Source organism: Heterodontus francisci, chromosome 45, assembly GCF_036365525.1.
Source record: "Heterodontus francisci isolate sHetFra1 chromosome 45, sHetFra1.hap1, whole genome shotgun sequence".
Taxonomy (NCBI): Eukaryota; Metazoa; Chordata; class Chondrichthyes; order Heterodontiformes; family Heterodontidae; genus Heterodontus; species Heterodontus francisci.
The window spans coordinates 1171415-1196566 of record NC_090415.1 but is presented as its reverse complement, the minus strand read 5'-3'; the positions used below and the strand labels follow the sequence as shown (position 1 = coordinate 1196566).

The window sequence follows — 25152 nt, the reverse complement described above, 5'->3', positions numbered from 1 at the left end:
CAGTGTGTGTGTGTGTATGTCAGTATCATGTGTGTGTGTATGTCAGTATCAGTGTGATTATGTGTGTGTGTGTCAGTATCAGTGTGTGTGTGTGTGTCTGTCAGTATCATGTGTGTGTGTGTATGTCAGTATCATGTGTGTGTGTGTGTCAGTATCAGTGTGTGTATGTGTGTGTGTGTCAGTATCAGTGTGTGTGTGTGTGTGTCTGTCAGTATCATGTGTGTGTGTGTGTGTGTATGTCAGTATCATGTGTGTGTGTGTGTCAGTATCAGTGTGTGTGTGTGTGTGTGTGTCAGTATTAGTGTTTGTGTGTGTCAGTATCATGTGTGTGTGTGTCAGTATCAGTGTGTGTGTTTGTGTGTGTGTGTCAGTGTTTGTGTGTGTCAGTGTGTGTGTGTGTCAGTATCAGTGTGTGTGTGTGTGTATCAGTGTTTGTGTGTGTGTGTGTCAGTATCAGTGTGTGTGTGTGTATCAGTGTTTGTGTGTGTCTGTGTGTATCAGTGTTTGTGTGTGTCAGTGTGTGTGTGTCAGTATCAGTGTGTGTGTGTATCAGTGTTTGTGTGTGTCAGTATCAGTGTGTGTGTGTGTCAGTGTGTGTGTGTGTCTGTGTGTATCAGTGTTTGTGTGTGTCAGTGTGTGTGTGTCAGTATCAGTGTGTGTTTGTGTGTGTCAGTATGTGTGTGTGTGTATCAGTGTGTGTGTGTATCAGTGTTTGTGTGTGTCAGTGTGTGTGTGTGTGTCAGTATCAGTGTGTGTGTATCAGTGTTTGTGTGTATCAGTGTTTGTGTGTGTCAGTGTTTGTGTGTGTGTATCAGTGTTTGTGTGTGTCTGTGTGTGTGTATCAGTGTTTGTGTGTGTCTGTGTGTGTGTATCAGTGTTTGTGTGTATCAGTGTGTGTGTGTGTCAGTATCAGTGTGTGTGTGTATTAGTGTTTGTGTGTATCAGTGTTTGTGTGTGTCTGTGTGTGTGTATCAGTGTTTGTGTGTGTCAGTGTGTGTGTGTGTGTGTCAGTATCAGTGTGTGTGTGTGTATGTGTTTGTGTGTATCAGTGTGTGTGTGTGTGTGTGTGTATCAGTGTTTGTGTGTGTCAGTGTGTGTGTGTGTGTCAGTATCAGTGTGTGTGTGTGTGTGTGTCAGTGTGTTTGGTTTGTGAATTTTTGACCTCCTTCTCTTCAGTTTCTGCTCACTCTGGAACTTCAATGGCTTCTGGTTATTGTCCAAGCCTCAGTCTCCCCTCTCCCCCACCAAGCCTCAGTCTCCCCTCTCCCCCACCAAGCCTCAGTCTCCCCTCTCCCCCACCAAGCCTCAGTCTCCCCTCTCCCCCAATGCTCTTCCCTGCAGTCAGTTTCAGCAGCTTCTCCCATCCAACCAGCTTCTGCAAACGGTGCATTCCCCTGGTCTATCACCCCTGAAACACGGTGACCAAATTCACTCCCCGAGTTACACAACTGACCTTAACTGACCATCAGTGACCACCATCCCCCCAGTGAGGGGTCAGTCCCCATGGGGAAACCCGTCTCCCCCCAGTGAGGGGTCAGTCCCCATGGGGAAACCCGTCTCCCCCCAGTGAGGGGTCAGTCCCCATGGAGAAACCCGTCTCCCCCCAGTGAGGGGTCAGTCCCCATGGGGGAAACCTATCCCACCCCAGTGAGGGGTCAGTCCCCATGGGGAAACCCATCCCACCCCAGTGAGGGGTCAGTCCCCATGGGGGAGACCCATTCCACCCCAGTGAGGGGTCAGTCCCCATGGGGGAGACCCATCCCACTCCAGTGAGGGGTCAGTCCCCATGGGGAAACCCGTCTCCCTCCAGTGAGGGGTCAGTCCCCATGGGGGAGACCCATCCCACCCCAGTGAGGGGTCAGTCCCCATGGAGAAACCCGTCTCCCCCCAGTGAGGGGTCAGTCCCCATGGGGGAGACCCATCCCACCCCAGTGAGGGGTCAGTCCCCATGGGGGAGACCCATCCCACCCCAGTGAGGGGTCAGTCCCCATGGGGGAGACCCGTCTCCCCCCAGTGAGGGGTCAGTCCCCATGGGGGAGACCCATTCCCCCCAGTGAGGGGTCAGTCCCCATGGGGGAGACCCATCCCACCCCAGTGAGGGGTCAGTCCCCATGGGGGAGACCCGTTCCCCCCAGCGAGGGGTCAGTCCCCATGGGGGAGACCCGTTCCCCCCTAGCAAGGGTTCAGTCCCCCCCGGCAAGGGGACAGTCCCCATGGGGAATCCCATCCCCTCAGCCAGTGGTTCCTGACATCACCTCTGATCAGCCTGGCTCTAATTTTAAAGTTGTACCCCACTTATTCTGGACTCCCACCACTGCCCCCACCCCTCCCCCAGAGCAAACAGTTTCTCTCTAACTACCCTATCGAATCCTTTAATCATCTTAAACACTTCCATTAGGTCACCCGTTAATCTTCTACACGCGAGGGAGTATAAACAAAGACTCTGCAACCTGGCCCCGTAATTTAACCCTTTCAGCCCCAGGAGCATGCTGGTGACTCTGCATTGTTTCCCCCTGCAAGGCCAGTATCTCATTCCTGAGATGCAGTGTCTGGAACTGAATGCAGTTCCTCCAGCTGGGGTCTAACCAGATCTCTGTAGAGCTGAAACATCCCTTTGTATTCCAGCTTCCTCCAGCTAAAGGCCGACGTGCCATTAACCTTTCCAAATGATTTCCGCCCCCGTCCACTGGGTTCTCTGCAACACGGGAGCCTCCAATTATCTCTCTGCACCTCCAGGATTCCTCGTCTCCCTCCTCCCTCTCTACATGACGCGGTCTCCCCGTTTTGCTCACGGTATGGGAGGGGAATGGGGTCGCCACCCGGGGTGAGGGGTCAGAGGTCGGGGGTGGGGGGGGGGGGGGGGGGCGGCTTCAGGGTTTGAGGTCGCTGGCTTGGCTGGGACACCGATCTGTGGCCACCTCCGCCGCCTGCTGCTCCCCACCCCGGTCGGCGTGCACCCGCTGGTGCTTCTTGGCGTGCGAGGACTTGGTGAAGCGGCGCCCGCAGACCCCGCAGGGGTAGGGCTTCTCCCCCGTGTGGACCCGCTGGTGGGACTTGAGGTTGGAGGAGGTGGCGAAGTGGCGGGAGCAGACCGGGCACTGGTAGGGGCGCTCGCCGGTGTGGACCCGCTGGTGGGTCTTGAGCAGGGAGGCCAGGGTGAAGCTCTTGGCGCAGAGCGGGCACTGGTAGGGGCGCTCGCCCGTGTGGACCCGCTGGTGGTAGACCAGCGAGTAGGACTGGATGAAGCTCTTGTGGCAGACGGAGCAGCTGAAGGGGCGCTCGCCGGTGTGGATACGCCAGTGCTGCACCAACTTGGCCGAGATGCCGAAGCTCTTGCCGCACACCCCACAGCGGTAGGGCTTCTCGCCCGTGTGGGTGCGCAGGTGGCTGGAGAGGTGCGAGGGCAGGCGGAAGCTCTTGTTGCACACCCCACAGCGGTAGGGCTTCTCGCCCGTGTGGGTGCGCCGGTGGCTGGAGAGGTCGGAGGAGAAGCGGAAACGGCGATCGCACAAGCCGCAGCGGTACGGCTTGGCCCCGGTGTGGATGCGCTGGTGCTGGATGAGGGAGGACGACTGGGAGAAGCGCTTGCCGCACACGGGGCAGGGATAGGGCCGCTCGCCCGTGTGCACCCGCTGGTGCACCAGCAGGGCGTTGGAGCGCGAGAAAGCCTTCTCGCAAACCGTGCAGCGGAAGGGCTTCTCCCCACCCCCGCCCGCGCAGGAGGAGGAGGAGGAGGGACCCGCTTCTGCCGCGGCCACATACCGGGGCTCCAGCACCCCCGACGGGCCAATGAAACCCCCCCGGGGAAGAGCAAAAGTGACATCTCCGTCCTCCTCCGAGACGCCGGTGGCCCCCTGACAGTCAGCGATCCCCTCCTCCTCTTCCTCCTTCTCCTCCGACGGCATCTCCCTCGGGCTCTCCGCACCTCCCGCAGACGCAGACAGGTGGACCGACTCTCCCTGTCGCTCCTCGTCTCGGCCAAGGCTCCCGGCGCTCACCGGCTCCGCTCCCTCCACCTCCGGGCTCCAGGGAATGACCGGCGAATTCTGCAGCATCTCGCTGGCCGTCCACCTCTCTCGCCCGCTTCCCGCCTCCGCTCGACAACCTCCAGCACAGAAAACAGGGAAGGTTCAGGTGAGGAAAGAGAATGACGGGCATTTTCACAGTTTTTGCACCATCTCAGTACCTCCCCACATCTACACTGTCCCCATCAAACATGACCCAGGACAGGTACAGCACGGGGGGGGGGTGGTTAGATACAGAGTAAAGCTCCCTCGACACTGTCCCCATCAAACACTCCCAGGACAGGTACAGCACAGGGGGGGGGGGGTTAGATACAGAGTAAAGCTCCCTCGACACTGTCCCCATCAAACACTCCCAGGACAGGTACAGCACTGGGATTGGCTGGGCAATTTGGAGCACTTCCTGCCAGCAATCAGGGGGAGCAGCTGCACCTGTGTTGCAGCAATTGCAGAGTGGAGAGAGGAGACTGGAGAGTGGTGAATACAGAGTGGAGAGTGGAGACTGCAGCAACTGGAGAGAGGAGAGTGGAGAAAGGTGAATACAGAGTGGAGAGTGGAGACTGCAGCAACTGGAGAGAGGAGACTGGAGAAAGGTGAATACAGAGTGGAGAGTGGAGACTGCACCAATTGGGGAGAGAGACTGGAGAAAGGTGAATACAGAGTGGAGAGTGGAGACTGCAGCAACTGGAGAGAGGAGACTGGAGAAAGGTGAATACAGAGTGGAGATTGCAGCAACTGGGGAGAGGGACTGGAGAAAGGTGAATACAGAGTGGAGAGTGGAGACTGCACCAACTGGGGAGAGGGACTGGAGAAAGGTGAATACAGAGTGGAGGGAAACCATCAAGGAAGGCTGCAATTTTTCTGGAGAGTTGGGTGTCAGGGCACCTGAAAGACTATTAAGTTTAAACTGTTTGGGGGAGGGAGAAGAGGCCTGAAGACTCAGGGGTGGGGCAGCCAAATCCAGTAGGGGCCCCTGTGTTTGTATTGGTGCTTGCACACAGGGAGCTCCCTCCCCACCCCAACTGCCTGCTCGGGACAGCTGGAGTTGCCCGGGTGAAGACTGTCTTGTTAAAATCAGAAGAGGAGAGTACCGGGCGGCTCCAGCCGTCCCGGGCGAAGAAGCCTCCCCCAACTGGAAGACAACAAACAGTTTTGGACTAATTGTGATAAAGGTGCTCCAACTGGAAGTTGGATCAAACATCCTTTTCAGCCTTTCTCTCCCTTCCTCCACTGAGTCGCCTCAGTCACCTATCCTCCCCTTTTCCTTTACCATCCTACCCCATCATCCTCTACTCCCACTCCACCTTGTTTAAATTTTCCTTTTTTAAAATTGTGTAAATTTGTTTTGTTTCTTGGGGGTGGACGTAGCTCTTAGACCCCATGGCAAGCCCCTCTTCGCCGGTGCCGGGGCCTTCCCGTACATATGCTGCTGCGGCTGCTGCAGCTGCACCTGTTGCCCCGTCACCGTTTGCTTTATTAACATCGAAGCATGGGGTCAAGAGCTACGTCCACCCGAACATGACTATAGAGGCATGCGTGAAAGCAATGGCCGAGGTTGTCGGCCCTTCGGCCATTGTTGCAGCCTCTAAAATGTACGGGAAGGCAGTGTTTTTCCTGAAGACCGAGCGGGCGGTGTCCCTGGCTCTGAGCAAGGGGCTCACCGTGGGCGGGACCTTTCTGCCAGTGGACCCCCTGGAGGCCACTGCGCAAAGGCTCATTTTATCCAATGTCCCACCCTTCATCCCTGGTGAGCTCCTCCTTCCCCACCTGCACCGTCTGGGGGAGGTAAAGACGGGGCTCACCCCAGTCCCGCTCGGTCTTCGGGAGAACAGCCTCCGACACGTCTACTCCTTCCGCCGCCAGTTATTCATGCAGCTGGCGCGGGAGGAGGTGACAGAGGGCCACTTCAATGTAGAATTCCAGGGGACGGCCTACCGCGTCTTCTGGACCTTGGACGGGGTGCGGTGCCATGTCTGTAAGGGGGTGGGGCATGTTCGTAAGAACTGCCCCAACCTCCCGGCTGCCAACTCCAACTCAGCGGCCCAGGGTGGCGACGCTGCACCTCCTCCCACCCCCACTACACCACCACCAGATACCATTCAGTCGGTACCGGAGGCTGTGGTTTTCACGGCCTCCGGCAGGGAGGGGGGTGACCGTCCAAGTGGAAGGAAGGCGCGGAGGAGAAATAAACATCGAGAGGCGCGTCCCCTGGATATCGTGACACTACCCGAGCCTGAGCTCAGCCCAAGGCCCGATCTCGGGAAGTCAACTTGCCCCAGGGCTGGGCTCAGGCCCAGGGTGAATAAAAAAAAGGAGTGTGGAGGTGGAGGCCTCTGATGATATGGAGGTCTCTGAGCCTCCGCACACAACTGGGAAAAAGAGGAGAAGGCACCCCTCCACAGAGGTAACAAGGGGCCCTGAGGCGCAGGGCCCATCTGTTGGAGGGGAGCTGTCTCCTGTTTCGGGTCCCCAGGTTTCCCCTACCGCCACCACCAAGGCTGCAAAGTCCGGGCAGGTGCTCCCAATTCCTCAGGATGGAGGGAAAGGGATGGCCCCGGTACATGAGGCCCCTACTGAAGGAGTAAGTGGGGCCCTGCTTGTGGTGGGGGAGCCTGGGGAAGCCGCCCATTCTGCCACTGCTACTGGGTCGGGTGTCCTGAATGAAGGGGAGGGCGAGGCCCCAGAGGGTCGGGCCTCCCAGCCGGAGTCCACCACCAACCAGGAGACACCCGACCCAGTTATAACTGAGAATGCTGCCCCACCTGCTGGGCCTGTGGGTGCTGGCGGAGCGGGAGATGGCCTCCTCCCTCCGCCTCCAATCTCGGCTCCGGCTGGTTTCCCGGAGTCGGGAACTTCTGTCTCCCCTGGACCACTCATTGCCCTGGGGACGGAGGTGGAGGGGGGTCCTGAGCCGCTGGTGCCTACAGGCTCCAGTTTCACAATAGAACCCAGAGAGGACTCCTCCGCCATCGATCCTGGGGGTGGGATCGTGACGGAGGCGGGACCAGCTGGCGCGGCCGGGACGTCCGCCCCACAGTGTGTGGTGGATGTGTTGGCCGCTGGCGGTGACGACCCGGAGGAGGATGGGGATTCGGTGCGGGGCACGGAGGATGATCTTGATTCCATCGCCAGTGAGGTGGTGGAGTCCCTCGTGCCTCCCACCGAATCTCCTCTCATCCCCACGGCGGAACTCCGGGATTTCCTCGCGGCTTGCAGGGGTTGCCGCAATAAAGTTCAGCTGGCCCTCGACCGTTGGTCGAATCTGGCGCTGATCATCCAGTCCGTCCGTGCCGCCCTTAAGATAGCGGGCAAGCGCGCGGACGTGAAACTGGTTGAGAGGCGCCGTTTTAATGTGTTCCTCAATGGGTTGCTGGGGGAGTGGAGGGCCAGGTGCACTTCCACTCCCTCCTCACAGTGAGCTGTTGGTGACGGGTTTTAAGTACCTTTGACATGAAGATAACCATAGCCAGCCTCAACATCAACGGCAGCAGAGGGGCTCACCGCAGATTTCACAATCTCTCAGTCCTTAGGGAAGGGAGATACGCGGTGAGCTTTCTGCAGGAAACCCACACCGTTCCGGGAGACGAAGCCACCTGGCTCCTGGAGTGGCAGGGTGGGGTCTACATGAGTCACCTCACCCCTATTTCTAGTGGGGTGGCTATCTTGTTGGCCCCGACTTTTCAGCCGGAGATCTTGGGGGTCAAGGAGCTAGTGCCGGGCCGCTTGCTCCACCTCGCCGTTCGCCTGGGTAGCGTGCCGCTCCACTTTGTGAATGTGTACGCGCCCAGGCCCGGCGCTTTGCAAGCGCGCTTCTTTGAAGAAGTGTCCGCTCTCTTGAGCTCCATCGATAGCGGCGAGTGCATCATCCTCGGGGGGGATTTTAACTGCACCCTCGAGGTGGGGGATCGCTCCGGTCCCCAGCGCGGCCAAGCGTCGGTGGAGAAGTTGAGGGGACTGATCAGCTCCCTTAACTTGGTGGACGTCTGGCGGAATCTCCATCCCGACTCCAGCGCCTTCACGTGGAGGTCTGGAGGAGGGGGGTCGCGAATCGACCGCCTCTACATTTCGCAGGCGTACGTCTCCCGCGTTTCGGCGGCCTCCATGCGGCTGGTGCCGTGCTCGGACCACCGCCTGGTGTGGGCGGAGTTCACTCCGCTCCGCACGCGGGCGGGGTCCGCGTACTGGCACTTTAACAACCGGCTGCTGGAGGACGTGCGATTTCGGGACTCGTTCTGTCGATTCTGGGCCGACTGGAGAAGGAAGCAGGGGGGCTTCCCCTCCTTGAGGCTATGGTGGGATGTGGGCAAGACTCACATCCGCGTCTTCTGTCAGGAGTACGCGAAGGGGTCGACCAAGAGGCGGGAAGCCGAGATCGGGTGCCTTGAGAGGGAGGTGCTCGACTTGGAGTCCCACATCGGTCATGATGTCGCGGACCCGGCCCTGTGGCAGGCGTACAAAGAGAAGAAGGGCGCGCTGAGGAACCTGCAGCTCATAGGGTCCCGAGGCGCGTACGTGAGGTCGCGGATCCAGATCCTGCAAGATTTGGACCGCGCCTCACCCTTCTTCTACTCGCTGGAAAAATGGCGGGGGGTCCGTAAGCAGCTCGTTGAGCTGCTGGCCGACGACGGATCCTCCATCACGGATCCGGAGGGAATGGGCCTCCTGGTCCGGACGTATTACAGTGCGTTGTTCTCTCCGGATCCGTCCAGTGAGGATGCGCGCAGAGTTTTGTGGGAGGACCTGCCGCAGGTCAGCCCGGAGGGCGCCGAAGGATTGGAGGCTCCGCTCACGTTGGCGGAGCTGACTGGCGCCCTCCACCAGCTCTCGAGGGGCAAATCCCCAGGGCTGGATGGGTTGACCGTGGAGTTCCTCAGGGCGTTCTGGGATGTCCTGGGGGACGATTACGCGGGGGTCCTGGGGGAAAGCCTGGCGACCGGGGAGATGCCCCTCTCGTGGCGCAGGGCGGTCATCGTCCTGCTGCCGAAGAGGGGCGATCTCCGCCTGCTTAAAAACTGGCGTCCGGTCTCCCTCCTCAGCACGGATTATAAGATCTTTGCCCGGGCTATGTCTACCCGCCTGGGCTCCGTGCTGGCCCACATGATCCACCCCGACCAGTCCTACACAGTCCCGGGCCGGTCCATCCAGGACAACATCCACCTGGTCCGGGACCTGATCCATCTTTCCCAGAGGACTGGTCAGTCGGTCGCCTTTCTCTCCCTCGATCAGGAGAAGGCGTTCGACAGGGTGGATCACGATTACCTTTTCGGGACCCTGCGCGCTTTCGGACTCGGGCCGCATTTCGTGGCCCGGGTCCGACTTTTATACGCCGCCGCAGAGTGTCTAATCAAGGTTAACGGGTCCTTGACGGCGCCCCTTCGATTTGGGAGAGGAGTGCGTCAGGGGTGCCCCATGTCCGGCCAATTGTATACCATCTGCGTGGAGCCCTTCCTGTGCCTGCTTCGCAGGAGGTTGACGGGATTGGCTCTGCGCGAGCCGGCCATGCGGGTCGTCCTCTCGGCTTACGCCGACGACGTGCTCCTCGCAATCACAGATCCCGTTGACTTGCGGAGGATGCGCGACTGCCAGCAGACCTTTTCTGCCGCGTCCTCCGCGAGGATCAATTGGGAGAAATGTTCCGGACTCCTGGTTGGTCAGTGGCGGGTGGACTCCCTGCCGGAGGAGATGACACCTTTTGCGTGGAGCACCACGCACCTCCTCTATCTGGGAGTCCACCTTAGCCCCGCTGAGGAAGCCTGGCCGGCAAACTGGCAGGAGTTGGAGGCGAAAGTCACCGCTCGGCTGGGGCGCTGGACAGGACTGCTCCGAGTGCTTTCCTACAGGGGCCGAGCGTTGGTCATAAACCAACTGGTGGCCTCCATGCTGTGGTACCGGTTGGTCACTTTGGCCCCGCCCCCTGTATTTGCCACCAAGATCCAGAAGAAACTCGTCGATTTCTTCTGGGGCAAGAGGAAACACTGGGTCTCTGCCGCGGTCCTGAGTCTCCCGATCGAGGAGGGCGGTCAGTCGCTGGTGTGCGTCCGCACCCAGGCTGCGACTCTCCGCCTTCGGACCCTGCAGAGATACCTGTACGTCGAGCGTCCTCCCAGATGGTGTGCGCTGGCGACGTATTTTTTCCGCCAGTGTCACTGCCTTCAAGACGACACGCAGCTCCCGGTGGAGTCCGTTAGCCGCGCCTCTCTGAGGGAGTTGCCTGTCTTTTACCGGGATCTTTTCCGAGTCTGGAACATGGTCGCCTCCAGTCAGGGCGCTCCCCCGCCGGCGGAGGAGAGCGCCTCGGCTGTCCGGGCGGCCGACTCCGGGGACGGTCCGGCGGGCGGAGGAGTAGCCGAAACCCCCGGGGCGCCCCTCACTGCGGGTGGCGAGGGGGCTCGGGAGTGCGGAGCGATCCCGGCCGAGTTGACCCCCGCTCGGCCGGAACTGCTCATCGGACCCAGGTCCCGAAACCCTCCTCGGGAGCCGGTCCCGCACAACCCGAGCCGCCTCTCGGAAATGCCCTCCGTGCCATTCCAATCGGCGCGGAGGGGTTTCCTGTACGGGCTGTTCCTGCACACTCTCCACTTCCTCGCCCTCGTCAGCCGGCCGGACACGCCCTGGCGGTCCGCGTTGCCATCTGGCGGCGAGGGGAAACCCCGATGGAGGTCTCTCTACGCGGGAGTCTTCCCTCTTTACATCGGGGACCTGGGGTGGAGGGTGCTGCACAGAGCAGTCCCGTGCAATAGGCTTTTAAGTAGGTTCACGGACTCCCAGGCCAGCTGTACTTTCTGCGGCCTGGACGAGTCCGTGTTCCACGTTTATACGGAGTGTGCGAGGTTGCAGCCCCTATTTGAGTATCTGAAGGGGCTGCTCCTCAAATTCTGGCTGCACTTCAGTCCCACGCTCCTGATCTTTGGGCACCCGGTGCGGAGGGGCTCGGGCCGGGAGGAGGATCTCCTCGTCGGTCTGCTCCTGGGCCTGGCCAAGGTGGCAATTCACAGGTCCAGGTTGCGGGCCGTCGGGGGGTCCGTCCTCCCCGATTGCCTGCCCCTCTTCCGCGGTTACGTTCGCGCCCGGGTGTCCCTGGAAAAGGAGCATGCGGTATCCGCCGGGACGCTTGAGGCCTTCCGCGACCGGTGGGCACCGCAGGGACTGGAGTGCATCGTCGACGCCGAGAATGGCATTTTAATTTGAGTTTTTTTGTTTATTTATCTGTTTTAATAAAGTTATTTTAAAACTGTAAATATGTACATAAAGGGGGCCTGAGGGATAAAGGCCCCCTCGATGTGAAAAATATAAAAGGGGCCTGGGGTATAAAGGCCACCTTAAAAAAAAAACGGGGTTAGATACAGAGTAAAGCTCCCTCTGCACTGTCCCCATCAAAAAAAAACGGGGTTAGATACAGAGTAAAAAAAAAAAAAAACAGGATAGCAAGAGTAAAGCTCCCTCTACACTGTCCCATCAAACGCTCCCAGGACAGGTACAGCACAGGATAGATAAAAAAAAAACAAAAAAAAAAAACGGGGGGTTAGATACAGAGTAAAGCTCCCTCTACACTGTCCCCCATCAAACACTCCCTGGACAGATACAGTACGGGGGGGTTAGATACAGAGTAAAGCTCCCTCTACACTGTCCCCCATCAAACACTCCCTGGACAGATACAGCACGGGGGGGGTTAGATACAGAGGACACACTGAGAATCTGAGAAACGATTACTAGTCAGGTACTGGGACTGAGACAGTGCTGGGAATGGACACATACCTTCCATTAGCAGTGGGACTGAGAATCCCAAGGGTGGAAATGCCAGACTGCCTCTGAGCAATCGTACAGTGCAGGCCGGCAGTCCGGAAAGCAGCAGGGGGGTCACCCCGAGACCCCTCAGCAGCCGTGCGGTGAGGGCGAGGGTCACACATCAAATGGTTCGAGCGTTTCCGCCTGGAGCCAGTCAGTCTACTGCCACTCCAGGAAAAGGCAGCGAGGCGTGGCCAGATAGTCGACAGGCATGCTGCAGAACCTGCCCAGTTACCTTGCAGCTGACGGCAAGGGGAGCAGGTTTAACGTCAGCAACCACATCAACGTCCTCAACAACCACATCCACGTTCGCTGCATCAAGCAGTCCCAGAGAAATATCTTGTGACAGTCCCTTTAACAGGGCACCAGTGAACCTTACAATCTGAAGTGTCAATGTGCAAGGGAGCTGAGCGTTTCATTGTTCGGTCACATTCGAAAACAGGGCGTTAAATCTCAACAAAACAAAGTAGGTCACAACATAGGGGCTGAGTCAGCCCAGGTGAATTGGGAAAACGAGATAAAAAGATAAAGCCAATGGAAAACATTTAAATAATTCAGTCATAATCATAGAGTTATACAGCACTGAAACAGGCCCTTCGGCCCATCGTCTCTGTGCCGGCCACCTAGCACCTAACTATTCTCGTCCCATTTTCCAGCACCTTGCCTGTAGCCTTGTATACTTTGGTGTTTCAAGTGCTCGTCTAAATACTTCTTAAATGTTGTGAGGGTTCCTGCCTCTATCACCTCTTCAGGAAGTGTGTTCCAGATTTCAACCACCCCCTGGGTGAAAAACTGTTTCCTCAAATTCCCTCTAAACCTCCTGCCCCTTACCTTAAATCTATGCCCCCTGGTTATTGACACCTCCACTAAGGGAAAAAGTCTCTTGCTGTCTACCCTATCAATGCCCCTCATAATTTTGTATACCTCAATCAGGTCCCCCCCCTCAGCCTTCTCTACTCTAAGGAAAACAACCCTAGCCTTTTCAGTCTCTCTTCATAGCTGAAATGCTCCAGCCCAGGCAACATCCTGGTGAATCTCCTCTACACCCTCTCCAGTGCAATCACATCCTTCCTATAGTGTGGTGCCCAGAACTGTACACAGTACTCCAGCTGTGGCCTAACTAGCGTTTTGTACAGCTCCGTCAAAACCTCTAAAATAAAAGCAAAATACTGCAGATGCTGGAAATCTGAAATAAAAACAAGAAATGCTGGAACCACTCAGCAGGTCTGGCAGCATCTGTGAAAAGAGAAGCAGAGTTAACGTTTCGGGTCAGTGACCTTTCTTCGGAACTGCTCCGAAGAAGGGTCACTGACCCAAAACATTAACTCTGTTTCTCTTTTCACAGATGCTGCCAGACCTGCTGAGTGGTTCCAGCATTTCTTGTTTTTATTTCCGTCATAACCTCCCTGCTCTTATATTCTATGCCTTGGCTAATAAAGGCAAGTATCCCATTTGCCTTCCTAACCACCTTATCTACCTGTGCTGCTGCCTTCAGTGATCTATGGACAAGTACACCAAGGTCCCTCTGACCCTCTGTACTTCCTAGGGTCCTACCATCCATTGTATATTCCCTTGCCTTGTTAGTCCTCCCAAAATGCATCACCTCACACTTCTCAGGATTAAATTCCATTTGCCACTGCTCCGCCCATCTTACGATCATTGCAGTACACCACTGGTCACAGGCTTCCAATCGCAAAAACAACCCTCGACCATCACCCTCTGCCTCCTGCCACGAAGCCAATTTTGGATCCACTTTGTCAAATTGCCCTGGATCCCATGGGCTGTTACCTTCTTAACCAATCTCCTATGTGGGACCTTATCAAAAGCCTTACTGAAGTCCATGTAGACTACATCAACTGCTTTACCCTCATCTACACATCTAGTCACCACCTCGAAAAATTCAATCAGGTTAGTCAGACACGATCTCCCCCTGACAAAGCAGTGCTGACTATCCCTGATTAATCCCTGCCTCTCCAAGTGGAGATTAATCCTGTCCCTCAGAATTTTTTCCAATAGTTTCCCAACCACTGATGTTAGACTCACCGACCTGTAATTACCTGGTTTATGCCTGCTACCCTTCTTGAATAATGGTACCACATTCACTGTCCTCCAGTCCTCTGGTACCTCTCCTGTGGTCAGAGAGGAACTGAACATTTGTGTCAGAACCCCTGCAATCTCCTCCCTTGCCTCACATAACAGCCTGGGATACATCTCATCTGGGCCTGGGGATTTATCCACTTTTAAGCCCGCTAAAACCTCCTCCCTTTCAATGCTAATTTGTTCAAGTATATCACAATCCCCCTCCCTGATCTCTACACCTACATAGTGAACACAGATGAAAAGTAATCATTTAAAACCTCACCTATGTCCTCCGGCTCCACACATAGATTGCCACTTTGGTCCTTAATGGGCCCTACTCTTTCCCTGGTTATCCTCTTGCCCTTAATATACTTATAAAACGCCTTAGGATTTTTCTTTATCTTGCCCGCCAATGTTTTTTCATGTCCCCTCTTCGCCCTCCTACTTACTTTTTGAAGTACCCCCCTACACTTTCTATACTCCTCTAGTGCCTCCGCTGTTTTCAGGGCTCCGAATCTGCCATAAGCCTCCTTTTTTTTCCTGATCCAATACTCTATATCCCTTGACATCCAGGGTTCCCTGGACTTGATTCCTACCCTTCACCTTAATGGGTACATGTTGGTTCTGAACCCTCACTATTTCCTCTTTGAATGACTCCCACTGGCCTGATGTAGATTTTCCTACAAGTAGCTGCTCCCAGTCTTCTTTGGCCAGATCCTGTTTTATCAAATTGAAATCGGCCTTTCCCCAATTCAGTACTTTTATTTCCGGTCCGTCTTTGTCCTTTTCCATAACTACCTTAAATCTTCGAGTTATGATCACTATCCCCGAAATGCACCCCCACTGATACTTCTACCACTTGCCCAGCTTCATTTCCTAGGATTAGGTCCAGTACTGCCCCTTCTCTTGTAGAACTTTCTACGTACCGGCTCAAAAAGCTCTCCTGTATGCATTTTAAGAATTCCGCCCCCTTTAAGCCTTTTGCACTAAGACTATCCCAGTTAATATTGGGGAAGTTGAAATCCCCTATTATTACCCGATTATTTTTACACCTCTCTGAGATTTGCCTACATATCTGTTCCTCTATCTCTCCCTGACTGTTTGGAGGCCTGTTGTACACGCCCAGCAAAGTGATTGCCTCCCTTTTTGATTTCAGGTTCTACCCATATGGCCTCATTTGAGGAACCTTCTAAGATATCATCCCTCCTTACTGCAGTAATTGACTCCTTGATCAACAATGCAATGCCACCTCTTTTATCCCCTTCCCTATCACACCTGAAGATTCTATACTCTGGAATATTGAGTTGCCAGTCCTGCCCCTCCCTCAACCATGTCTCTGTGATAGCAATAATATCATAATCCCATGTGTTAATCAATGCCCTCAATTCATCTGCCTTACTAATAAGACTCCTTGTGTTAAAATCGATGCAATCCAGCCTTGCATTATTCAGTTGTGCCTTAACAGGTCTATATTTGCTCTGTCTTCCAGACTGGCTTAGTTTCTCTTCTATATTTGGCTGTGCATCACCCCGTACCATACCTCCACTCTGTATCCCATCCCCCCCCCCCCCCAACAGCACTAGCAAACCTCATCAGAGCCCTTTCCTATCCTGAGTGGCGTGAAACAGGGCTGTGTTCTCGCCCCCACACTTTTTGGGATTTTCTTCTCCCTGCTTCTTTCAAGTCCTCTGAAGAAGGAATTTTCCTCCACACAAGATCAGGGGGCAGGTTGTCCAACCTTGCCCGTCTAAGAGCGAAGACCAAAGTACGGAAAGTCCTCATCAGGGAACTCCTCTTTGCTGACGATGCTGCTTTAACATCTCACACTGAAGAGTGCCTGCAGAGTCTCATCGACAGGTTTGCGTCTGCCTGCAATGAATTTGGCCTAACCGTCAGCCTCAAGAAAACAAACATCATGGGGCAGGACGTCAGAAATGCTCCATCCATCAATATTGGCGACCACGCTCTGGAAGTGGTTCAAGAGTTCACCTACCTAGGCTCAACTATCACCAGTAACCTGTCTCTCGATGCAGAAATCAAGAAGCGCATGGGAAAGGCTTCCACTGCTATGTCCAGACTGGCCAAGAGAGTGTGGGAAAATGGCGCACTGACACGGAACACAAAAGTCCGAGTGTATCAGGCCTGTGTCCTCAGTACCTTGCTCTATGGCAGCGAGGCCTGGACAACGTATGCCAGCCAAGAGCGACGTCTCAATTCATTCCATCTTCGCTGCCTCCGGAGAATACTTGACATCAGGTGGCAGGACTATATCTCCAACACAGAAGTCCTCGAGGCGGCCAACATAGAACAAAGAACAAAGAAAATTACAGCACAGGAACAGGCCCTTCGGCCCTCCAAGCCTACGCCGATCCAAATCCTCTATCTAAACCTGTCGCCTATTTTCTAAGGGTCTGTATCTCTTTACTTCCTGCCCATTCATGTATCTGTCTAGATACATCTTAAAAGACGCTATCGTGCCCGCGTCTACCACCTCCGCTGGCAACGCATTCCAGGCACCCACCACCCTCTGCGTAAAGAACTTTCCACGCATATCCCCCCTAAACTTTTCCCCTTTCACTTTGAACTCGTGTCCCCTAGTAATTGAATCCCCCACTCTGGGGAAAAAGCTTCTTGCTATCCACCCTGTCTACACCTCTCATGATTTTGTACACCTCAATCAGGTCCCCCCTCAACCTCCGTCTTTCTAATGAAAATAATCCTAATCTACTCAACCTCTCTTCATAGCTAGCGCCCTCCATACCAGGCAACATCCTGGTGAACCTCCTCTGCACCCTCTCCAAAGCATCTACATCCTTTTGGTAATGTGGTGACCAGAACTGCACGCAGTATTCCAAATGTGGCCGAACCAAAGTCTTACACAACTGTAACATGACCTGCCAACTCTTGTACTCAATACCCCGTCCGATGAAGGAAAGCATGCCGTATGCCTTCTTGACCACTCTATTGACCTGCGTTGCCACCTTCAGGGAACAGTGGACCTGAACACCCAAATCTCTCTGTACATCAATTTTCCCCAGGACTTTTCCATTTACTGTATAGTTCACTCTTGAATTGGATCTTCCAAAATGCATCACCTCGCATTTGCCCTGATTGAACTCCATCTGCCATTTCTCTGCCCAACTCTCCAGTCTATCTATATTCTGCTGTATTCTCTGACAGTCCCCTTCACTATCTGCTACTCCACCAATCTTAGTGTCGTCTGCAAACTTGCTAATCAGACCACCTATACTTTCCTCCAAATCATTTATGTATATCACAAACAACAGTGGTCCCAGCACAGATCCCTGTGGAACACCACTGGTCACACGTCTCCATTTTGAGAAACTCCCTTCCACTGCTACTCTCTGTCTCCTGTTGCCCAGCCAGTTCTTTATCCATCTAGCTAGTACACCTTGGACCCCATGCGACTTCACTTTCTCCATCAGCCTGCCATGGGGAACCTTATCAAACGCCTTACTGAAGTCCATGTATATGACATCTACAGCCCTTCCCTCATCAATCAACTTTGTCACTTCCTCAAAGAATTCTATTAAGTTGGTAAGACATGACCTTCCCTGCACAAAACCATGTTGCCTATCACTGATAAGCCCATTTTCTTCCAAATGGGAATAGATCCTATCCCTCAGTATCTTCTCCAGCAGCTTCCCTACCACTGACGTCAGGCTCACCGGTCTATAATTACCTGGATTATCCCTGCTACCCTTCTTAAACAAGGGGACAACATTAGCAATTCTCCAGTCCTCCGGGACCTCACCCGTGTTTAAGGATGTTGCAAAGATATCTGTTAAGGCCCCAACTATTTCCTCTCTCGCTTCCCACAGTAACCTGGGATAGATCCCATCCGGACCTGGGGACTTGTCCACCTTAATGCCTTTTAGAATACCCAACACTTCCTCCCTCCTTATGCCGACTTGACCTAGAGTAATCAAACATCTGTCCCTAACCTCAACATCCGTCATGTCCCTCTCCTCGGTGAATACATCCCCAGCTTGTACACATTACTGTGTCAGTGGCGCTCGAGATGGCTTGGCCATGTGAGCCGCATGGAAGATGGCAGGATCCCCAAGGACACATTGTACAGCGAGCTCGTCACCGGTATCAGACCCACCGGCCGTCCATGTCTCCGCTTTAAAGACGTCTGCAAACGCGACATGAAATCCTGTGACATTGATCACAAGTCGTGGGAGTCAGTTGCCAGCGTTCGCCAGAGCTGGTGGGCAGCCATAAAGACGGGGCTAAAATGTGGTGAGTCGAAGAGACTTAGCAGTTGGCAGGAAAAAAGACAGAGGCGCAAGGGGAGAGCCAACTGTGTAACAGCCCCGACAAACAAATTTCTCTGCAGCACCTGTGGAAGAGCCTGTCACTCTAGAATTGGCCTTTATAGCCACTCCAGGCGCTGCTTCACAAACCACTGACCCACCTCCAGGCGCTTATCCATTGTCTCTCGAGATAAGGAGGCCAAAGGAGATTTGCTCTGCCTTCCAGACTGGCTGAGTTTCTCTTCTATATTTGGCTGTGCATCACCCCGTACCATACCTCCACTCTTTATCCCTTCCCCCCGCCAACAGCACTAGCAAACCACCCAGCAAGGATATTGATCCCGTTCCGGTTCAGGTGCAACCTGTCCAACTTGTACAGGTCCCACCTTCGCCAGAAACAGACCCAGTGATCCAGGGAACTCAAGCCCTCCCTCCTGCACCATCTCTTCAGCCACCTGCTCTATCCTCCTGTTCCTACCCTCACTAGCACGTGGCACCGGGAGTAATCCAGAGATTACAACCTCTGAGGTCCTGCTTTTTAATCTGCTACCACAGTAGAAGTTGGAGTTTGAATTCAATGAATAAAACTGAGTGAAGAGGACACAGATTTAGACGGGTTAAGTGAGTGAGCAACGAAGGTAGCAGATGGAGTATAATGTGGGGAAGTGTGAAGATATTCACTTTGGTCGTAGGAATAGAAAAGCAGAATATTTTTAAATGGTGAGAGACTGGGAAATGTTGGTATTCCGAGGGACCGGAGTATCCTTGTCCATGAATCACAGAAGGTTAACGCTAGGTAGAGCAAGCAGTTAGGAAGATGAATGCAATGGCCTTTATCACAAAGTGAATTGAGTAGAAGAGTAATTATACAGAGCTTTAGTGAGACCACAGCTGGAGTAATGAGGACAGTTTTGGTCTCCTTGCCTAAAGAAGGATATACTTGCCCGAGAGGTGGGGTGCAGCGAAGATTCGCTAGACTGATTCCCGGGATGAAGGGGGGTGTCCTATGAGGAGAGATGGAGTAGAATGGGACCGATATTCCCGAGAGTTTAGAAGAATGAGAGGTGATCTCATTGAAACGTGTAACATTCGGAGAGGGGCTTTGACAAGATAGATGCTGACAGGCTGTTCCCCCTCCCCCACCACCGAACCCCGACTGGAGAGTCTAGAACTGGCGGGAGGGGGCATCACAAAGAACAGTACAGCACAGGAACAGGCCATTCGGCCCTCCAAGCCTGCGCCGATCTTGATGCCTGCCTAAACTAACACCTTCTGCACTTCCGGGGCCCATATCCCTCTATTCCCTTCCTATTCATGTATTTGTCAAGATGCCTCTTAAACGTCGCTATCGTATCTGCTTCCACCACCTCCCCTGGCAGCAAGTTCCAGGCACTCACCACCCTCTGTGTAAAAAACTTGCCTCGCACATCCCCTCTAAACTTTGCCTCTCACACCTTAAACCTATGTCCCCTAGTAACTGACTCTTCCACCCTGGGAAAAAGCTTCTGACTATCCACTCTGTCCATGCTGCTCATAACTTTGTAAACCTCTATCATGTCGCCCCTCCACCTCTGTCGTTCCAGTGCAAACAATCCGAGTTTATCCAACCTCTCCTCATAGCTAATGCCCTCCAGACCAGGCAACATCCTGGTAAACCTCCTCTGTACCCTCTCCAAAGCCTCCACGTCCTTCTGGTAGTGTGGCGACCAGAATTGCACGCAATATTCTAAGTGTGGCCTAACTAAAGTTCTGTACAGCTGCAACATGACTTGCCAATTTTTATACTCTATGCCCCGACCAATGAAGGCAAGCATGCCGTATGCCTTCTTGACTACCTTATCCACCTGCGTTGCCACTTTCAGTGACCTGTGGACCTGTACGCCCAGATCTCTCTGCCTGTCAATACTCCTAAGGGTTCTGCCATTTACTGTATACTTCCCACCTGCATTAGACCTTCCAAAATGCATTACCTCACATTTGTCCGGATTAAACTCCATCTGCCATTTCTCCGCCCAAGTCTCCAACCGATCTATATCCTGCTGTATCCTCTGACAATCCTCATCATTATCTGCAACTCCACCAACCTTTGTGTCATCCGCAAACTTACTAATCAGACCAGCTACATTTTCCTCCAAATCATTTATATATACTACAAACAGCAAAGGTCCCAGCACTGATCCCTGCGGAACACCACTAGTCACATCCCTCCGTTCAGAAAAACACCCATCCACTGATACCCTCTGTCTTCTATGACCGAGCCAGTTCTGTATCCATCTTGCCAGCTCGCCTCTGATCCCGTGTGACTTCACCTTTTTCCCCAGTCTGCCATGCGGGACCTTGTCAAAGGCTTTACTGAAGTCCATATAGACAACATCCACTGCCCTTCCTTCATCAATCATCTTTGTCACTTCCTCAAAAAACTCAATCAAATTAGTAAGACACGACCTCCCCTTCACAAAACCATGCTGTCTCTCGCTAATAAGTCCATTTGTTTCCAAATGGGAGTAAATCCTGTCCTGAAGAATCCTCTCCAATAGTTTCCCTACCACTGACGTAAGGCTCACCAGCCTATAATTTCCTGGATTATCCTTGCCACCCTTCTTAAACAAAGGAACAACATTGGCTATTCTCCAGTCCTCTGGGACCTCCCCTGTAGCCAATGAGGATGCAAAGATTTCTGTCAAGGCCCCAGCAATTTCTTCCCTTGCCTCCCTCAGTATTCTAGGGTAGATCCCATCAGGCCCTGGGGACTTATCTACCTTAATGCATTGCAAGACACCCAACACCTCCTCCTTTTTGATAATGAGATGACTGAGACTATCTGCACTCCCTTCCCTAGGCCCATCATCCACAAGTCCTTCTCCTTGGTGAATACTGATGCAAAGTACTCATTTAGCACCTCGCCCATTTTCTCTGGCTCCACACATAGATTCCCTTCTCTGTCCTTGAACGGGCCAACCCTTTCCCTGGTTACCCTCTTGCTCTTTATATACGTATAAAAAGCCTTGGGATTTTCCTTAATCCTGTTTGCCAATGACTTTTCATGACTCCTTTTAGCCCTCCTAACTCCTTGCTTAAGTTCCTTCCTACTGTATTTATATTCCTCATGGGATTCGTCTGTTCCCAGCCTTCCAGCCCTTACAAATGCTTCCTTTTTCTTTTTGACTAGGCTCACAATATCCCGTGTTATCCAAGCTTCCCGAAACTTGCCAAACTTGTCTTTCTTCCTCACAGGAACATGCTGGTCCTGGATTCTGATCAGCTGACGTTTGAAAGACTCCCACACGTGCAGAAGTAACAGGGTTGTTGTCATGGGTGACTTCAACTTCCCTAATATTGATTGGAACCTCCTTAGTGCAAATAGTTTGGATGGAGCAGTTTTTGTCAGGTGTGTCCAGGAAGGTTTCCTGACTCAATATGTAGATAGGCCGACTAGAGGGGAGACTATGTTGGATTTGGTGCTTGGCAACGAACCAGGCCAGGTGGCAGATCTCTCGGTGGGAGAGCATTTCGGTGATAGTGATCACAACTCCCTGACCTTTACTATAGTCATGGAGAGGGACAGGAGCAGACGGGATGGGAAAATATTGAATTGGGGGAGGGGGAATTACAATGCTATTAGGCAGGAACTGGGGAGCATAAATTGGGAACAGATGTTCTCAGGGAAATGCACGACAGAAATGTGGAGGTTGTTTAGGGAGCACTTGCTGCGACTGCTGGATATGTTTGTCCCGATGAGGCAGGGAAGGGATGGTAGGGTGAAGGAACGTTGGATGACAAGAGAAGCGGAACAGCTAGTCAAGAGGAAGAAGGAAGCTTACTTAAGGTTGAGGAAGCAAGGATCAGACAGGGCTCTAGAGGGTTACAAGGTAGCCAGGAAGGAACTGAAGAATGGACTTAGGAGAGCTAGAAGGGGACATGAAAAAGTCTTGGCGGGTAGGATTAAGGAAAATCCCAAGGCGTTCTACACTTATGTGAGGAACAAGAGGATGGCCAGAGTGAGGGTAGGGCCGATCAGGGATAGTGGAGGGAACTTGTGCCTGGAGTCGGAGGAGGTAGGGGAGGTCCTAAATGAATAATTTTACTTCAGTATTCACTAGTGAGAGGGACCTTGTCGTTTGTGAGGACAGCGTGGAACAGGCTGATATGCTCAAACAGGTTGAGGTTAAGGGGGAGGATGTGCTGGAAATTTTGAATGATATGAGGACAGATAAGTCCCCGGAGCCAGACGGGATATACCCAAGGATATTACGGGAAGCGAGGGAAGGGATTGCCGCGCCTTTGGCGATGATCTTTGCGTCTTCACTGTCCACAGGAGTAGTACCAGATGATTGGAGGGTGGCAAATGTTATTCCCTTGTTCAAGAAAGGGAATAGGGATAACCCTGTGAATTATAGACCAGTCAGTCTTACGTCGGTAGTGGGCAAATTATTGGAGAGGATTCTGAGAGACAGGATTTATGATTATTTGGAAAAGCATAGTTTGATTAGAGACAGTCAGCATGGCTTTGTGAGGGGCAGGTCATGCCTCACAAGCCTTATTGAATTCTTTGAAGATGTGACAAAACACATTGATGAAGGAAGAGCAGTGGATGTGGTGTATATGGATTTTAGCAAGGCGTTTGATAAGGTTCCCCATGGTAGGCTCATTCAGAAAGTAAGGAGGCAGGGGATACAGGGAAAGTTGGCTGTCTGGATACAGAATTGGCTGGCCCATACAAGTCAGAGGGTGGTAGTAGATGGAAAGTATTCAGCATGAAGCTCGGTGACCAGTGGTGTTCCACAAGGATCTGTTCTGGGACCTCTGCTCTTTGTGATGTTTATAAATGACTTGGATGAGGGAGTGGAAGGCTGGATTAGCAAGTTTGCCGATGACACAAAGGTTGCTGGAGTTGTGGATAGTGTGGAGGGCTGTTGTAGGTTGCAACGGGACATTGACAGGATGCAGAGCTGGGCTGAGAAGTGGCAGATGGAGTTCAACCTGGAAAAGTGTGAAGTGATTCATTTTGGAAGGTCGAATTTGAATGCAGAATACAGGCTTAAAGACAGGATTCTTGGTAGTGTGGAGGAACAGAGGGATCTTGGGGTCCATGTCCATAGATCTCTCAAAGTTGCCACCCAAGTTGATAGGGTTGTTAAGAAGGCGTATGGTGTGTTGGCTTTCATTAACAGGGGGATTGAATTTAAGAGCCGCGAGGTTATGCTGCAGCTCTATAAGGCCCTGGTTCGCCCACACTTGGAATATTGTGTTCAGTTCTGGTCACCTCATTATAGGAAGGATGTGGAAGCTTTAGAGAGGGTGCAGAGGAGATTTACCAGGATGCTGCCTGGACTGGAGGGCATGTCTTATGAAGAAAGATTGAGGGAGCTAGGATTTTTCTCATTGGAGCGAAGAAGGATGAGAGGTGAATTGATAGAGGGGTACAAGATGATGAGAGGCAGAGATAGAGTGGATAGTCAGAGACTTTTTCCCAGGGTGGAAAGGGCTATCACCAGGGGGCATAATTTTAAGGTGATTGGAGGAAGGTTTCGGGGAGATGTCAGAGGTAGGTTCTTTACACAGAGAGTGGTGGGTGTGTGGAATGAACTGCCAGCGGTGGTAGTAGAAGCAGATACATTAGGGACATTTAAGCGACTCTTGGATAGGTACATGGAAGATAGTAGAATGAAGTGTATGTAGGTAGTTTGATCTTAGAGTAGGTTAAAGGTTCGGCACAACATCGTGGGCCGAAGGGCCTGTCCTGTGCTGTTCTATGTTCTACACTGTCCCCATCAAACACTCCCCAGGACAGGTACAGTACGGGGTTAGATACAGAGTAAAGCTCCCTCTACACTGTCCCCCATCAAACACTCCCAGGACAGGTACAGTACGGGGTTAGATACAGAGTAAAGCTCCCTCTACACTGTCCCCCATCAAACACTCCCAGGACAGGTACAGTACGGGGTTAGATACAGAGTAAAGCTCCCTCTACACTGTCCCCATCAAACACTCCCCAGGACAGGTACAGTACGGGGGGGTCGGGGGGTTAGATACAGAGTAAAGCCCCCTGGATTCTCTATAATACAGCCCGGGACAGCACCAGGTCTGCATTTCCCAGACTGAAGCCGCCCCTCAGCCCAGACCTCAAACTGCAGCGCCGCCAGTGGCCGGAAGCTGGAACTGCAGCGTGACCTGTTTACATAGGGAATCCGCATGGGAAAAAAATGGGGGGGAAAGGAGGGCGGCAGAAAGAGTTGGGGGGCATTAATCCCCTTCCCCCCGCCCCCTGTGACTCCCTACCCCGGATCCCGGGCCGCCCGACCCCTCCGGGCAGCGTCTCTCACCCTCCGCCTCCTCCAGCGACTCCTCCGTCTTCCAGCTGCCGGCCCACAATGCACCGCAGCACCGCAGCCCCGCCCCCCCTCCTCCCGGGGACGAGGCTAGATCTGCGCAGGCGCGGCTCCGCCCCCCCCCCCCACCCGCATCTGCGCAGCCGCAGCCTCCCGCCTCCCACAATCCGGCGCGGCCGCTGCCACCGCAAGGGCTTGGGGGGACTTGCAGGCGCGCCGTGCATTGTGGGCGGTGCGGCCGCCATTTCCCACAACAACAACACCAACACCTCAACAGCCAGTGTGCAGCCGCTGGCCGGTGTATATCGCTGTGTAGATCTGTTAAATGTTTAATTCGGCCTCATATACCCTCCCAGGAGCACCATCAAGCACAAGGGTATATTAGTTTAGAATTACAGCACTGAAACAGGCCCTTCGGCCCACCGAGTCTGTGCCGACCATCAACCACCCATTTATACTAATCCTACACTAATCCCATATTCCTACCACATCCCCACCTGTCCCTATATTTCCCTACCACCTACCTATACTAGGGGCAATTTATAATGGCCAATTTACCTGCCAACCTGCAAGTCTTTTGGCTTGTGGGAGGAAACCGGAGCACCCGGTGGAAACCCACGCAGACACAGGGAGAACTTGCAAACTCCACACAGGCAG

The 25152-nt window shown here is 53.5% G+C and overlaps 1 protein-coding gene across 3 annotated transcripts; it reads right to left on the bottom strand.

The window, feature by feature from the left end:
• Positions 1-1319: 1319 nt before the first annotated feature.
• LOC137356174 (zinc finger protein 135-like) lies at positions 1320-24522 on the bottom strand. 3 transcript variants are annotated; one of them, XM_068022010.1, is made up of 3 exons: positions 24490-24514; positions 16044-16173; positions 1320-4105 (listed from the first exon to the last, which is right to left on the bottom strand). In XM_068022010.1, exon 3 carries the CDS (start codon positions 4053-4055, stop codon positions 2871-2873), a length of 1185 nt encoding a protein of 394 aa, XP_067878111.1. In that variant the 5' UTR covers positions 4056-4105; positions 16044-16173; positions 24490-24514; the 3' UTR covers positions 1320-2870. The 3 variants fall into 3 exon arrangements, with proteins under 3 accessions (XP_067878111.1, XP_067878112.1, XP_067878113.1); XM_068022011.1 differs by lacking the exon at positions 16044-16173 and having other exon boundaries at positions 24490-24522; XM_068022012.1 differs by lacking the exons at positions 16044-16173; positions 24490-24514 and adding an exon at positions 15880-16028.
• Between the last annotated feature and the right edge of the window lie 630 nt (positions 24523-25152).

What these genes read in the sequence shown, in the direction of transcription:
- LOC137356174 (XM_068022011.1), bottom strand. Translation starts at nt 4,055, where the DNA reads ATGCTGCAGAATTCGCCGGTCATTCCCTGGAGCCCGGAGGTGGAGGGA.